The following is a 15,077-nucleotide window of genomic DNA, read 5'->3' on the forward strand; positions in this document are numbered from 1 at the left end:
AAGTGTTAGGGATTAATAATTCCCAACATATCTTGCAGCCAGACTGCTGGTAATGGTAATGCTGAAACTTCTAGTTCCCCAGCAGCTAGAGCCACATGCTGCTAACCTACGATTTTGTCGTCACTTTGTGGCAGACCTATTGCAGTTTAAGGACAATAGTTCATTTGAAAATATGAAAAAAATATAAAAAACAGGGCAGATTCCACCAATTACCAGGTTCAAATGCTCAGAGAATAAACTCTTCCCTATATAAACTGTAAAAAAGAACAAAAACAAAACAAAACACAAGACAAAAAAAACAAAACAAACTCCGATAAAGCAGTGTGGAAATACACATATTTTCTCCCTTTAATGAAGGCAATATATACTCAGAACTCATGTCAGGGCAAATATTTAAACTTATTCCATACCTTTCTTCTGTATCCGAAACACATCCATTCTTTTCTGCTGCTGTCTCCTCAAAGTGTTGACAATGGCTATTGCTAGTCGGAGGGCCTCCCGTGGGTAGCCATGTGACCTTAGTGCGTCCACCCGCGCACACGCCGTAGGGACATGCTCTGAAGGGAAGACAGAAGATGTTAAAGCGATGGCTTGTCCCAGCCATTCCTAGCATTATGACAAGGTTTTTCCCCTACCCTACAGGGCCCTAGTAGAACAAAATCAGCTCTTATTGCTGAGTATTTCATCTACCCACCACTCCTCCTTAACTCCATAGAAATCTGAACAAAGCAGCAAGTCACAGAACAGCCTTTATGGCTGCGTAACCTACCATGCCAGAGGGGCCACCCACGAGAGTCAAAGAGTGAGTTTTCAGTGTCGTCATGGTAACAGTAGTTGGTATAAAGGTCGCTGCTGATAATGTGCTGTAAGTGGCTGTCTTGCCAGTGGAGATCGCACGCCTCGATGGCTCGTGTGAACACTGTTCGATGAGGCCGATGTGAGGAATCTGGCGGCACATAGTGACAGAATATATTATGAAATAACCGTTCTATTAATTGCATAATACATAGCTATGCGGAAATGAAACAAAACAGTAATAATTTGTGGAACAAGCTTTACAAAAAGGGAAATCAGAATTGGGAGGTTAGTTATATTAGTGAGCTTTGTTTCTAACTGCATTTTAGCAAACTAAGGAACCCCAGCAACTTGGGTTTGCGCAGAGCAGAGATTGAGAAATCCAGATGTTAAGACCACATTTATACGTGAATTAGGGGAATGTAACTGGTATACGTGGTCTGTGAAATACACAACTTAATGATTTTTTGCATTCCATACACAGCGATGTCTTTTCTCACCCTGGCTGGCGTTTCCAGCCTGAGGCAAGGCATTGGTTAAATTGGGCAGCTCATTTCCGTGGTTGCCATCTTCCCAGGGACAAACATCCACACTGTTCCATTTTTTCAGCTGTTTCAGCCAACTGACCTTCTGCTCGGGCTTGCAGTGGGGGTTTAGGACTATGCACATCCATAGAGCACCTAGCAGAAATAGGCAAGAGAACAGACATGAGAATGACTGGTATTGACAGACACTTTATTCAAGCATACCCACAATCCCATTTCCTCAAGTGCCCTTAAATGTTTCAGAACAGTGCATCCGATTCTGGAGGGCACTTCAACATATTACAGTTAAACGTGAACGTGATGAGGACCAGGTGAAGTTTGTCTTGAATAATTGCTACTTTGCATGAAACCCCCCATTGGATTGTGAATGACCCATTTAAACGCAGCAACCAATACTTTACATAGCAGAGATGCAAATTACACAATGCAGAACTTAGATGCAACAACGTTTACAAAATAAAAACGTAATACATAACCTGCTGGCAAGATATCCCGATGCTAAAGAAAACCAATGCTAGAAAGTATACTGAAAGGTGGCGTTCTACCCTGCAGTACCACTACCCACATACTACATTAATGGGGGCGCTGTAAGCTATTGCACCGAATTCTTCGGCTGCAGAAAAAGACGAACATACAAGTGCACTGTTAAGTGACGTTTATATTTGGTATTTATTGTAAACCTTATACTTCAAGAATAAAGGTCACACAAAATATAGTATATTGCAAGCACGCTAAATGTAACTGGTATATAAATAAAAATCAATAGCATACCTGTCACATTTAGCATATTCCTTTATTTTGTGTGACTGTTAAGTGCAAGGTTTACAAGTATTAGTTGGTTTCTGGGACAGTACCTGATAACGCTGCACAGCAGTTAAGCCAAGCACCTAACACATTAGCACCTAATTTGCTTTGTGTGACTGCAAAAAAAATTTAAAATAAAGAAATAAGGTTTTTTTTTTTAAAAAAAAAATCAGAGGATCCTCCATTTAAAGGAACAAAGAACCCCCCCCCCCCCCCCCCACCACTACCAGATCCAGTATCTTCTCGCAGAAAAATATACATATGATGTTATTGCCTTGTAATGTTAAGTGCACATCATTCCTATTACATACATTGAACAGAATGTATATTGTACAGTGTACATAGTTTGCAGATCTACACTTAACAGTGTTTGGTGAAGTGTGCAATGTTTATTTATGAACTAACCTACGTATGATTTTGAATTGTGGAAAGAAATCAGAGTACCTGAAGGCAGCCCATATAAAACATAACATGATAACATCTATATTGAAACTCCGGTAAGCATATGACATAGATCTGTTTTTTTCTATATTAGAGACATGGCACAGGACAAACTGCATTATATTATTAAACAGATCTGTCACGTGCAGTATGCCAAGGAGGAAACAAGCAGAAAGCTCGCATGTGAATAAATTATCGCAGACATACCTGAACCACACAAAAGACAAATTATTCAGTGTCTCATTTACAGACCACAAGTCACTCACCCATCATTCATCAAGATCTCAATGGATTTTAATGGGAGCAGACTCCTTTTTATTGTCATTTCAGTAATTAGGTTAACCAATAAATTTGTTTAACATTCTTTTTTCCCTTTGAAGAACTGCAAGAAATCCAATTTGTGCTGACATTTCACACATACCATTGGCTCACAATTTGCATCCCTGACACTGCATAACTGGTGAGCGAGTGCATCCAGGTCTCAAACAAGGCAATTTTCACATGGAGTGATTTTATTTTTTTTTAATCAGCTGTCTCTTCACCAATGTGAACTCTGACAGCAGCGTGAAGATGTCTGAAAGTGCTATTCAGCCACACTTCATTTGCTCATTAAAGGATGCGTTTTGCACACTTGAGGACATTTGCTCAATCAGTTGAACAATCTGCTGGAGCAGTGGAATCGGCAAGAAACTGCATAACAGGCATTCTGAGCAAGGACATCAGAGGCACATCCCTGCCCGCTTCATACGCCGGCCAAAAACCTATCTGCAAGCAGGCGGCGGAAATAATGGAATGATTTTGAACGCCAAGAGCTACATTTTAACCATTTAAATGCCATAGGGCCTCTAAGAAGCAGGCCTAAGATGCGACCGTGCACTACAGGTCTTGTGTGTTGTGCTCTGTGCAGACATTATGCATTTCCCAGAGGTCACTGAGCCAGTAATAAGGGGGGGGGGGGGGATGGGAGAGGACAGTACGACTATCAATTGAAGATTCAGCAGGGTAAGACTGAACCTTTAAGCCATGATGGAAAATGGTGTATACTTTACAGCAGAACACCCCCCCCCCCTCCCCCAGTGACCTTGATCAGTAAAACTAAAGCCTAGTAAAGATACAATCCGGTCAGTCCCTGCTGACCACTGGTCATGCTACCACCTATTGGACACACTTTTTTTATTGCTTCATAGTTCAGCATCTTGTCCTATCACCATTATTTTAAGGAGAATTTGGTGAAGAACTGAACTTATTTTATCCATTTACCCAAATTTCAAACTGATGGGAAAAAAAACAAAATACGGACCATAGGAATGATCAGAGTAGCACAGATTCCAGTAAATGAGTGTACAGAACCTGCCCACTCATAGATTTAGGTTTGTGAAGGCAGTGTGATGTGAGAAGCTGGTATCACAGAGTATAGTGGCAGAAGCAGGGTGCCCACAACGATGTGAGACGTACTGATGCAGAAAGACTGTGGAATGAACTACACCTCATACATCCAACTTGCAGAGGGGAAAAGAGAACACAAGTGTTAGTTCAGGGCTATATGTTGCTGAATTGTTTCTGCAATTGTAGACTGGGCACCTGCATGTACAATATGTAGCAATGATACATCACATTTAAAACATGTCAAGACACAGGTTCAGATACTAGTGCCCAGGACACAATACGGCACCAGACCTTAGACCATGTTCTTAAGGTGCACGGGTTATATATCACAATAAAATAGATGCCATAACCATTGTGTGTACTTCCCAATGCTACAGCACTAAATCCAAACAAACTACTTTATATTTACAAACCTATCTATACATACACATGGCATAAAGCAACACTAGTGTCCATAGAATGTATGTACAAGAGGAGGAGGAACAGGGGAGGGTAGATAAACCTGGTGGAAGGACAAGCCATCTAGGATACATCTACTGTGCTCTCAGCCTTCACCTGTGCTATGCAGGAAGCAGATGAGATTTACCAAGCAACTGCCGACCAGCGAGTCTTAGAGCAGTAGTAGGGAAATGGATGGAAACAATCTTACGTTGCAGAATATAGAATCCGATAACTCACAGGATCCCAAACCGCATGGATTTGTTGGTTATACCGTTCTGATGTTACTAAAGGTGTTCAGCGGTGTTAATGTGGATGTTAAGCCACAACACTTTTGTAACTTAAACAGGTTGCTGTTTATTTAAAGATAACAGATGAATGCAGTTACTGACCGTTGCTTGTAGTACAGCAGCATTCAGCAGTAACAGTTGCAGCAATCAGGCAATACAGATTATACAGTACACCCTTGTATGTAGATATGCTGGTATGCAGATTCTAATACACTTGTGTGTACAGGTGCAGGCAGGTTTGACATACACCTTGTGGTAATTATATATTATGCGTCACATAGCTTCTAAAGCTGCGACTGTCCCCTTCACTGTCTGGAAAGCGCGAAACGCTAAACTTCCGGTCTCGGAGGTCTGGCCATGCGCAGTAGCGCAAATCGGACATTGGAGTCCTGGCCGACTTCCTGTTTTCTCCTAGATCACTTGGGAAAATTAGCGTTTCTATGGAAATGAATAGGAGACGGAGCGAAAGCACTCCTACACACTAGCAGGATTTACTGGGGGGAGATCGTGTCAAACACATCTTACTGACTTTATTGCATTAACAGGAGGGAAAAGTTACAAGTGGAGTACTCCAGGGATCTGTACTTGGACCAGTGGTTTTAATATCTTTATTGGTGACCTTGCAAATAGTATTGAAGGGAAAGTATGCCTTCTTGCAGATGGCACAAAGATATGCAACAGGGTAGACACACCAGGAGGGGTAAAACAAATGATTGGCGATCTAGGTAGATTAGAGGAATGATCAAAAGAGTGGCAACTACAATTTAATGCCAAAATACGTAAAAATCGTGCACTTGGGTCTCAAACCAAAAACGCTGAATATAGTATTAATGGCACTAGAATGGAAACTACCGAGGACGAAAGGGATCTAGGAGTCACTATTTTAGGCGACTTAAAGGCAGATGCTTGTTGCATAAGGAAAGGAATCAGTAGCAGAAAGTAGTAATAATGCCTCTATATAGGTCATTGGTACGGCCTCATCTAGAATACGGTGTTTAATTCTGGAGGCCATATCTCCATAAGGATATAAATGCACTAGAGACTGTACAAATAAGGGCAACTAAACTGGTGCATGGCCTACAGCACAAAACTTACCCAGAAAGACTAAAAGATCTTACTATGTATAGTTTGGAGCAGAGAAGAGAAAGTGTGGACATGATAAATATGTTAGAATATTTCTATTCCCCTCCTTTACCTTATTAAAAACACCTGATATATTCGAACATGAGGGTGTGCACTAAAACTGGAAGTAGAATTACTTCACAGAAAGGGTAGTGGATACGTGGACAAGACTCCCAGAGGTGGTAGAGGCTAATACAGTAGATAAATGTAAACATGCTTGGGATAGACAAAGATATTCTTAAAAATAAATAAGGATTAAATAAGGGTGGAGGTTACCATAGGATAAAAAAAATGGGCAAGTGGTTCGTATCTGCTGTCAAATTCTATGTAACCAGGTTCTAAGCAAAGGGCTCATACCCACTGCAGGTTTACATGCACATTGCCCTACACTCCGTCAATGCTTCAGCATTTAATTACGTGCAATCACATAGTGAAGCCTACAGTGAGCTCTAAATACACTAGTAAGAACATGTAAAAACATTATACACAAGATAACCCTGGTAACACCAGAAGACCCAATACAGACTACAGGACTGCCATCAAGTCAGTGGTTAACATGAATTTCACATAAGCCTCTTTGTTACACAAATGATTGAGAGTTGGCTTTTAAGGATTCCAAGGCATCCATGAGTGTGGGAAGCGTGTAAAGAGTTATCATTTATGCCATTAACATTCAAGCTAAAAAGAAAAAAAAAAGTGTTTCAGATAAGAGTCGTTCTGAGAAGGATTTGATGGCAGTCACATTCCTCTGCCACACACTCCTTCTGTTCTGCTGTATTCCGCTGAAATCTCTTGGGAAAGCATCTAATAAAAAAAGACTTTACCCTACGCAGACTCTGAAAACATGTGGCGGACATACCACTGCCAATCACGTATTCCCTCGGTTACATTTTAATAGGCGCTCACAGTTCTAGAACATCAGATTCAGGAGAAGGGGAAAAAAAAAAGAAAAGCAGATGACGACTGCGCAATATTTGATGTCAATAGTTGTTCCTTAAGCCAAAAATCTTCCTGAATATTGGATTGAAGAACTCAATAAGAAGGAATAAGTGAAAGCTCACGTTGCAGCAGAGGTCTTTAGGCTTCATAAGCCTAATTCATAGATGCACTCTGATCCCATTTCTGACCAAGGAAGAGACAGGACAGGGGATTCTGTGAACACTGGATTCTCACTATATATTAGACTTTAGTCTGAAGTACTATTAATGACAGAGATACAAAGTTATACGTACGCATTGTAAAGTGCATTTTTAATACTTGTTAGGATCATCACTGACAATTTAATCTGTTCTAATATCAGATGCGGCTTTTTCAGGTATAACGATAAAGAGTAACGCAGTTTTTCGTTCGCACCTCTATGGGACACCAGTAAAAATCAGCGTTCCTTCCATCAAAAAATATCCGTGCCTCGCACAGATGTTTAGGGGAGTACATCTGCCCCCAATAATGTATTTTAACAAAAAAAAAAATGAGTGTTGCTGTCCACACAACTGGTGCAAGAACAAAACACTTATTGTCACCAATTGTGCTCAGAAGCGTTATTGTGAAGACTATAATGGAGTTCGATTGGAGCTCTTATTATATACACTGTACACTGTGCTGCAGTGAAGTTCTGAGAACACCGTCAGAGGACAAAGTAAAGGTTTTGATGGATTGAAACAGGCATTTAACACTCGCACATAAGCGTCCGTTCGTTTGTGCGTAGATTTCTGAACCTCTGGTTTCAGTGTAGGTTATGGCCTTTGACATTTGGTTTGCAGAAGGTCAGCACCATATAAATACATTATATGGTTGAGGACATTAGAACTGTGTAAATAGCTGCATCTAACCATAGAAGGAGCTGCAGTATGTAACGGCTATGTCCGTCCACTATAATATTTTGTAACAGAATGGGACCTCTATGTGACAGGTTCTCACTCACTGAACCAAACCGCTCTTTCAAAATAAGAGTTTAGGAAGCCGCTAGTTAGAACAGATAACCGTCACAAATCAGACATGTGTACAGGGAAAATCCCCCACAGAAGAAAGTGCCACAGTGCAGGTGGCAGATCTATATCTGGACCCTGCACATTCCAACCCCCAGAAAGAGCATGAAACTCACAACCACAGAGTACAGAGAGGAGCATTGCTACACAGTAATTGTGGCAGGGAATTGCCAGGTGCAGTGTGGGGAACCATGGGCAATTTCACATGCAATTTAGTGTATTTTAGACTACAAACTGGGGGAAAACCAGTTATTTGGAAAAACCAGGCATTCCAGATAATGTATCCAACTTCCATGTGCATAGATTAATGATATTTACAGAGCGTAGCAATGAGGAGTTATAAAAATATCCAATTGCCCCCCCCCCCCCCATCTCCTCTAAATACAGTTTGAATGTTGAGACCAGAGCAACATATCCAAGGGGACAGGGGTAGTCGTCTCTTGCAGTGGGGGTAGCTTGTATGTATTCACACCAACACTGCAATAAATCAGAAAAGCGCCGTTTTGACCTCTGCCGAGCTTAAGGCAATTGCTAACCCATCAAAGAACAGATTCTACATCAGGACCAAGTGTGATTACGAAGCCTATATAACATGGACCAAGGCTAGATTAGTCTCCAATAGGCTCTAACCTTTTACTAACAGAAAATAGACCAATCCAGCTGAATATATTCCGGCAGTCAAGCAAAATGTATGAAATAATCTTATTTATCTGGTGTCCTTACAACCAGTGTCAATACAGAAACAAGGACAGTGACTGCAGAGTCAGCTGCACAATGTTTTTTCCGGCACCGAGGCTACTGGATGCAGCCTGCACAGTGCACCCGTTCTACAGGCCGTGTTTCTTGGAACAGAATGTTTCATTTTGCTCTAATTCATTCTATTACTGAATTAAACTTTGATGTATTGGTCTTGACAAGTGCTTCATGCTGATTGTATTGTGCATGATCGTATAATCACTCCCCATGCATTTTGCGCTGGCTGGCTGATTAATGCAATAGATTTTTGATGGCAAGGGGGTGTCCGCTATCCTGAAGGCTGCATTCTATTTGTAAGTGGGGGATGGGAGTGGAGGAAATATGAGGGGAGCAGTTTACACAATAACAGGCCACACATTTTTGTGTGTCTGTGGGGGTTGTACATTTTTCATCAGTGTTCATGTACAAATTTATGAAACAAATAATAAAGACTTTGATAATTGCAATATTAAACTGAAGCGTTCAGTCACAATGAGCCCATACAATATAATTTGTTACAAGACTAAACTGAACACAAGACCCAAATAAGAGAATCATAACCTCTACAACCACAGGAATCAGAAAATATCACACACACACACACACACACACACACACACTTTAGGTGCATCCTCATTATACAGTGTATTTCCGCAGGATCTCCATATGGGATGTCAAACACAGCTTAAAACCAACCACCACATTTAGGGATCATGAACATGCTAAACCCGCATTTAAAAATACATTGACTACACTGAAAAGCATATATTGAAAGCAAACCCCCATACACTGGTAGGTCACACTGACTGCACCCTATTTGGCCGCATACACGAGAAGCCAAATCACACCATTCAGGCAGAACAAATGGATCCTATGGGAACCAATTATTGCTGTGACGTTGGCCGCGCACTAGAAGAGGTCTGTCATGGCTGACCTTGTGCCACCTCCTTCTGTATTTGGGAAGAAATTTCACCTTCATATCAAGCACCACAAATGCATTATAAACCACCCAATGCTTGGCGAGTTTTTTTTTGTTTTGTTTTTTTAAAAAACTGCTGCTTTAAAGTATTCCTGGCATATTGCTTGCATGAAAATAATTAGGATGGTTTTGTTACACAAGTGTTAGAGGACTAAAGAGAATAAACTCTGGGGGGCAGGGAGTGGGGGAACACGACTTGAACATGACGCATCTTCCACTGGAATGCAGGTATCATATCCAACTGTATGCGCTAATAAGTGTCTAGACGTGTCATGTCACCCGCCTCTATATACTGGGCTCAACGTGAGGTCAATCTACCTACTATCAAATTAAACTTCTGGGATTAAATGTAACAATCACCTTTATTAAACTGTCACATGAACAGCTTTAGTTTGATAGCAGTAGCTGCACCAATTACAGCTCGCTTTAAAAGTTGACAAGTATAATGATTCAGCCGTGGCATACGCAAAAGAAATCAGAGATTGTTTTGCATTACAGGTTAAAAAAAAAATGTGGGTACTTCATTTAATTTGTCACTTCTCTTTTGCTAAACAGACATTTAAATTGCAGCAGAGAGGAGAGTGTGGGGATTATATTTAAACTAAAAGCCTCACTGAAGTGGTCCGTAATGGCACAGTGTGAGTGAGGATGCCATGGCCGTATCCAGCCCTACTGGTGGCTTGTGACATTTGTATTCAGGTCCTGTGTTCTCCGTGTGGCTAAAGGGCTTCCAATTTCATTTAGCAGCCAGGAGCTAGCAGAAAACACCAATTAACTTGCAGATCCCATTTGCTGACAAAAGTCAGTTCCCCTCCAACATCTGGCATCTGGTGGAGATCTGATTTGAACACAGACTCACAAGGGCAGACTTCTTTTTAATAACCAAGATTGAAAGCTTGCATTGTATCTTGAGCATACAAGTTACCTCTCAGTACCTTGATAGAGTCATTAGACCCTCTGTCAACAAGACTATACAGGGGATAGGCCTTATGCCCTTTAACATACACATGAATAAAGAGCTTTGCAGATAGAGTATAATAATATCAAGAATCCAAATTTACAAGACAATATTTTCTTCCATTGATACCATGTAGAATTGGCAGCACTGGTTCGGAAAGGTTTCTAGGACATTTGGGCCTGTTGGAAATAAGTGCAGAAATGGCAGATTCTTCCTCTCTGCAGTTTGACAGAAGGCTGCGCAGATATAGGAGAGACTAATATCCTCTCTGCTGCAGCTTCCTGTCACAATGTACTGGATTACCTCCACAGGCTTGTCTAATTCTGGACATCTCAGCCACAAGCTGCTGCCTCTATACCAACGCTGTGTGCTACTGGCACAAAACACCCGTTCTGAAAAGAGCGTACAAGTTCTGTTCCTGCACATTTAGAACACAGAATTAGCTGATGCACTGCATGGGGAGAATAGGATTTATTATGGGGGAAAGAACCCCCACATTACAGGAGCTGCCCTGTTCCCTCCACCCTCAAGTTCTGTCCTCTAATAGATGGGGCTTGCTAAAAGGTTTGGCGTTTTCTGCTCCCATATGGTTGTCAACTAAAAATGTATCAGCAGCTCTGTAGCACTAAGGGTTAAGTGTTAAATGCTTTACAGATCACACAATGATGGCAACATAAAAAAACCAAAACAAAACAAAAAATGAAAAATGAAAGATTGATAGCCCTGGCTGGCTGCACAGTTTATTTTGCAGTAAATGGAGGAGACATAGGAATGCGAGCTGGAGATTTAATCTGACAGGTATCTGTTTAAAAATTAGACCACTGCCACAAGTAAATAGGTCAGTAACAGATTTAATATGTGCTTTATTTTTGTACCAAAAGGCAGCAGTAAATTGGCAATTCATCGTATAAATTTGGAATACTAAAAGAGGGTCGGGTGGGGGGGAATGAATTCCCTCGTAACAGTTTTAAAATGATTGTTTTGAAATCAACTATGGATTTAAAATAAAAAAAAAAAAAAAAAAAAAAGTGCCCCTGTAGTTGGTTTCCAGAGACCAGATTCCTCTAGAAACAACATTGTAAGGATTACTGAAACGGGAAGGGCTGAAGAATCTCACACACACAGGTGCTGTTTTCAGCATCTTCTCCAAATATTAATCTATACTTGTGGCAAAAATATTATCCACCTATATATATAGCTCCAAACTAGAATACTGCTCTTTACAGATAATGGCCCTGCCCAGTGGAGCTTACACTCTATATTCTCCATCACACACTAACATTACCCCACCAGTAGGAAGGAGTCACTCATGGAGGTACAGGGGTATTTAGGAATTGCACCTGCAATGGTCTCATGTTCCAGTGCAAACGCTCCTATTTTTCAAACACTTACAGCCGTGTTATGTCTACAGAAACATCCACACAGAATACCAGAGTAAAGAGAAACATTTATCATTGTATGCCTAGGTCTATCCCACAAGGAGGCAATGTACACAATGCAAAATAGGCCAAGGGAGCGTGTACATCTGTCAGATGCTCTTCAGTTAACAATGAGGTTGACACAGAAGAGACCACTTAGAGACACTGATCTTAAACCATAATGCTCAGCTACTGAACAGACTGAAATTCATATTACAATAGGCATCACCTTTAAACTGTAAAGGGCTTGTATATACATATACACACACACACACACACACACACACACACACACACACACTAGGACAATAATCAATGAGCACTTGTAAAGCGCTTTTACCAATACAATCTATTGTATTGTAATTTATTGGAAGCGCATGTTAGAATAGGAGAAAACCGTCACATTCTACAATTTTTATATTCTGCTTTCAGGTATCAAAAACAAGAGGGGGAGGAACTGCGCCCACTGACTCTTACATGGTCTGCTTTAAGAGTCTAGTGTGAGCATAGTCCAAAAAAACCCCAAAAGACAAAAAGGTAGAAACAAGGCCTTCAAAACATACAGCCAAACAATGAATATTGAGTTGTTTTTTTGTGATGTATGATTACTATGGGAAACAATTGTATTGCACTGTATTTTTAAGATCCAAGATTTAAATACACAACCCCCCCTCTCCCCCAAGTATAAAAAATAAATAAAATTGAAAACCAGTGTGCAGTCAGTTTTCCATCATGTTATAATATTTCAGAAACCAGACAACGGAATAGTTGCTATAGGATACAGTACCTATTTCTGCAGTTACCTGTGCCCCAGTTTTCATTACACTGAGTTTATGGCTTGCAATATTAATACAAATATTGAAACTAACAATCCAACATTTGCAGCCAAAATGTCTATTTCCGTTTAAGGAGAACAAAAAAAATAAATCTAATACTAAATAAAGAGCAGCAGCAAATACTGTAGTGCAGAACAGCCATGCACTGTACTCTACATAGTACAGCCAGTTCTCTCCACTTTAAACACAATAAAAAGCCCTGTCAGGGGTAACCGTAAGAGAAAGCAGTTGATTGATCCTCCAAGTCTAGATCATAGGCCATTCCCATGGTTCATTCGCCCCCAACCGCAGGGAGAAGTGAACACAGCTCCTGCATTGTATGCCAAGCAACTCCCTTACCCACTGCCAAGTTGGCTGCGAATGTGTTCATTAGAATAGTAAACACATACAAGGGATTAAAAGCTACAAAACAGGAATTAAACACCAAGCCAAAGACATAAAACAGATAAGGTAATCTGTGGCCAACTCGTTTAGAATGGCAGAGCCATAGTTCAGCCACATAAAAGTACAGGCAAAGAGAACATCTTACAGTTTAATGAGGACACAAGCGAGATTCAGCTCATAGTTTTCACATCAAGTGTTCAGAGTTTTCTATACCAAAGGCCAGAATTAAAGACATACCACATGCTATTCAGCTGCCTACATTGAACATGAATAGGCAACCTATCAAATCACAAGGAACTAGTGACATTAAACATAGGACACTGTCACTAGTACCTAATGAATAGAAGGGCTGTATATTCAGTGTACAAGATAGCTGCTGCCACTGTATGTAGGCACAAAGACCACCAACAGCTCTGCACGCCAGTCATGCAAATAACGACATAGGGGTGAAACGACAACACCTTTGACTGAAGGTAAATCCGTATTTAAATTAAAGCCATACCAAGCTCATCCCAGAGCTGTCTGTACTTGTCCGTCATCGCAGTGCCTTGTTGCCTCCATATTGAAAGGCGGGGATCAGCCATGAACTGCTCCGTTATTAAGGTCAACATGCGAGCTCCATTGGAGTCCCTCATTTTTAACATCTCTCGCACCTGCCAATGAAAATGGGATATCAACGTTATTGATGGAAGGGTACCAGCACCACAGGAGTATTATTCCTCAATAGCTTTAAACAGTGGTTGCCCTTGAGAACGGTCACCGCTGTAAAGAATTATTTTTAGGAATCACAGACCACTAAATCAAAACTGCAAAACACTTGGTATAAATGAACTAGCGGCATCCACCAAAATGTATATGTTGGAAATATTTTAAATTCCTCAAAATCCTAATTTGTTAAAAGATTGCATTTGGCAGTATGGGGGGGGGGGGGGGGGAGGGGTGAAGAGTGAGCACTTTACACACCATATATCCAACAAAGCATCTCGTGTAAGAATGTAAAGACAGTTTAAAATAAAATGTCATCTTTAGATCTCCTCTGTAGGTTGTATAGATAGGCCGTGTTCTAGAGCATTAATTCACTATTTCAATGGAATGAGCGTACTGTACTGGTAACACCTGCACTGTTCACCATAACCATTGAATCATTGTGGTGCAATAAGACTGACCACATGTGGCAAAATAATTACTCTGCAGTCATCTGTGGCAATATATTAAACACTGGGATAATTTAGATTCCCAATAGCCATTTTAAAATACACGATTAGACACAGGAAAGAGCCAAACATTCCTTAACATGTTCAGCTAACCACCACATACATGTTCACGGCATTGTGGTAGTCTGTTCTCCCAGACCAAATCCAGAGTCAAAGCCAAAGTCAGATACAAGGATTATGGGGCCAGACATGATGCACTGGGCCAAACAGAGCCTATAATAGCTGATGCATTACAGAATATTTCCCTTAGGACAACTTATGCTGGGAAAGTGTTACATGTACCAGGTATCTAGTGGTGTATGTACTCCGCTTCTGTTATAGAGGCAGACATAGCAAATGTGAATTAAGTAAGAAAATGCATTTTTAAGATATTGCAGCTGGCAGTAAGACGGTATGAAGAGATCTGTATACATAGTAATACATTTCATATTGTGAAGGAGAATTTTAAGACACTTTGTATAAAAATTTTAGCTATTACATGTATATTAAAGTCTCAACTTTGGTTACAAACATCTACAACTGTATTTGTATACTTAATTAAAAATTGGTTCCTGGGAACTACAAAAGCATATGATGTTCTCAAACAATTTTTTTCTATTCCAATGGGTGAATAGTGAACGTACTCATCCCATCTTTCACCCCTATAGAAAACTCAATACAAAAAAAAAAAAAAAAATCGGCATCATACAAGAAACTTTTCATTTACTGATGTAACCTGGGTTTGCCAATAAAGTCTATTTATCATAG

At 40.4% G+C, this 15,077-nt stretch overlaps 1 protein-coding gene across 1 annotated transcript in view; it reads right to left on the minus strand.

The window, feature by feature from the left end:
* ZSWIM6 (zinc finger SWIM-type containing 6) overlaps positions 1-15,077 on the minus strand; it is a 72,470-nt gene that overhangs the window by 12,446 nt on the left and 44,947 nt on the right. Inside the window, exons 4-7 of the mRNA XM_075183085.1 lie at positions 13,619-13,769; positions 1,296-1,475; positions 770-946; positions 411-557 (exon numbers count right to left, since the gene is read on the minus strand). Of these exons, the coding sequence (XP_075039186.1) occupies positions 411-557; positions 770-946; positions 1,296-1,475; positions 13,619-13,769 (655 nt within the window). The remainder of the gene's footprint in view (positions 1-410; positions 558-769; positions 947-1,295; positions 1,476-13,618; positions 13,770-15,077) is intronic.

The sequence above is a fragment of the Mixophyes fleayi genome, chromosome 1, assembly GCF_038048845.1.
Source record: "Mixophyes fleayi isolate aMixFle1 chromosome 1, aMixFle1.hap1, whole genome shotgun sequence".
NCBI lineage: Eukaryota > Metazoa > Chordata > Amphibia > Anura > Limnodynastidae > Mixophyes > Mixophyes fleayi.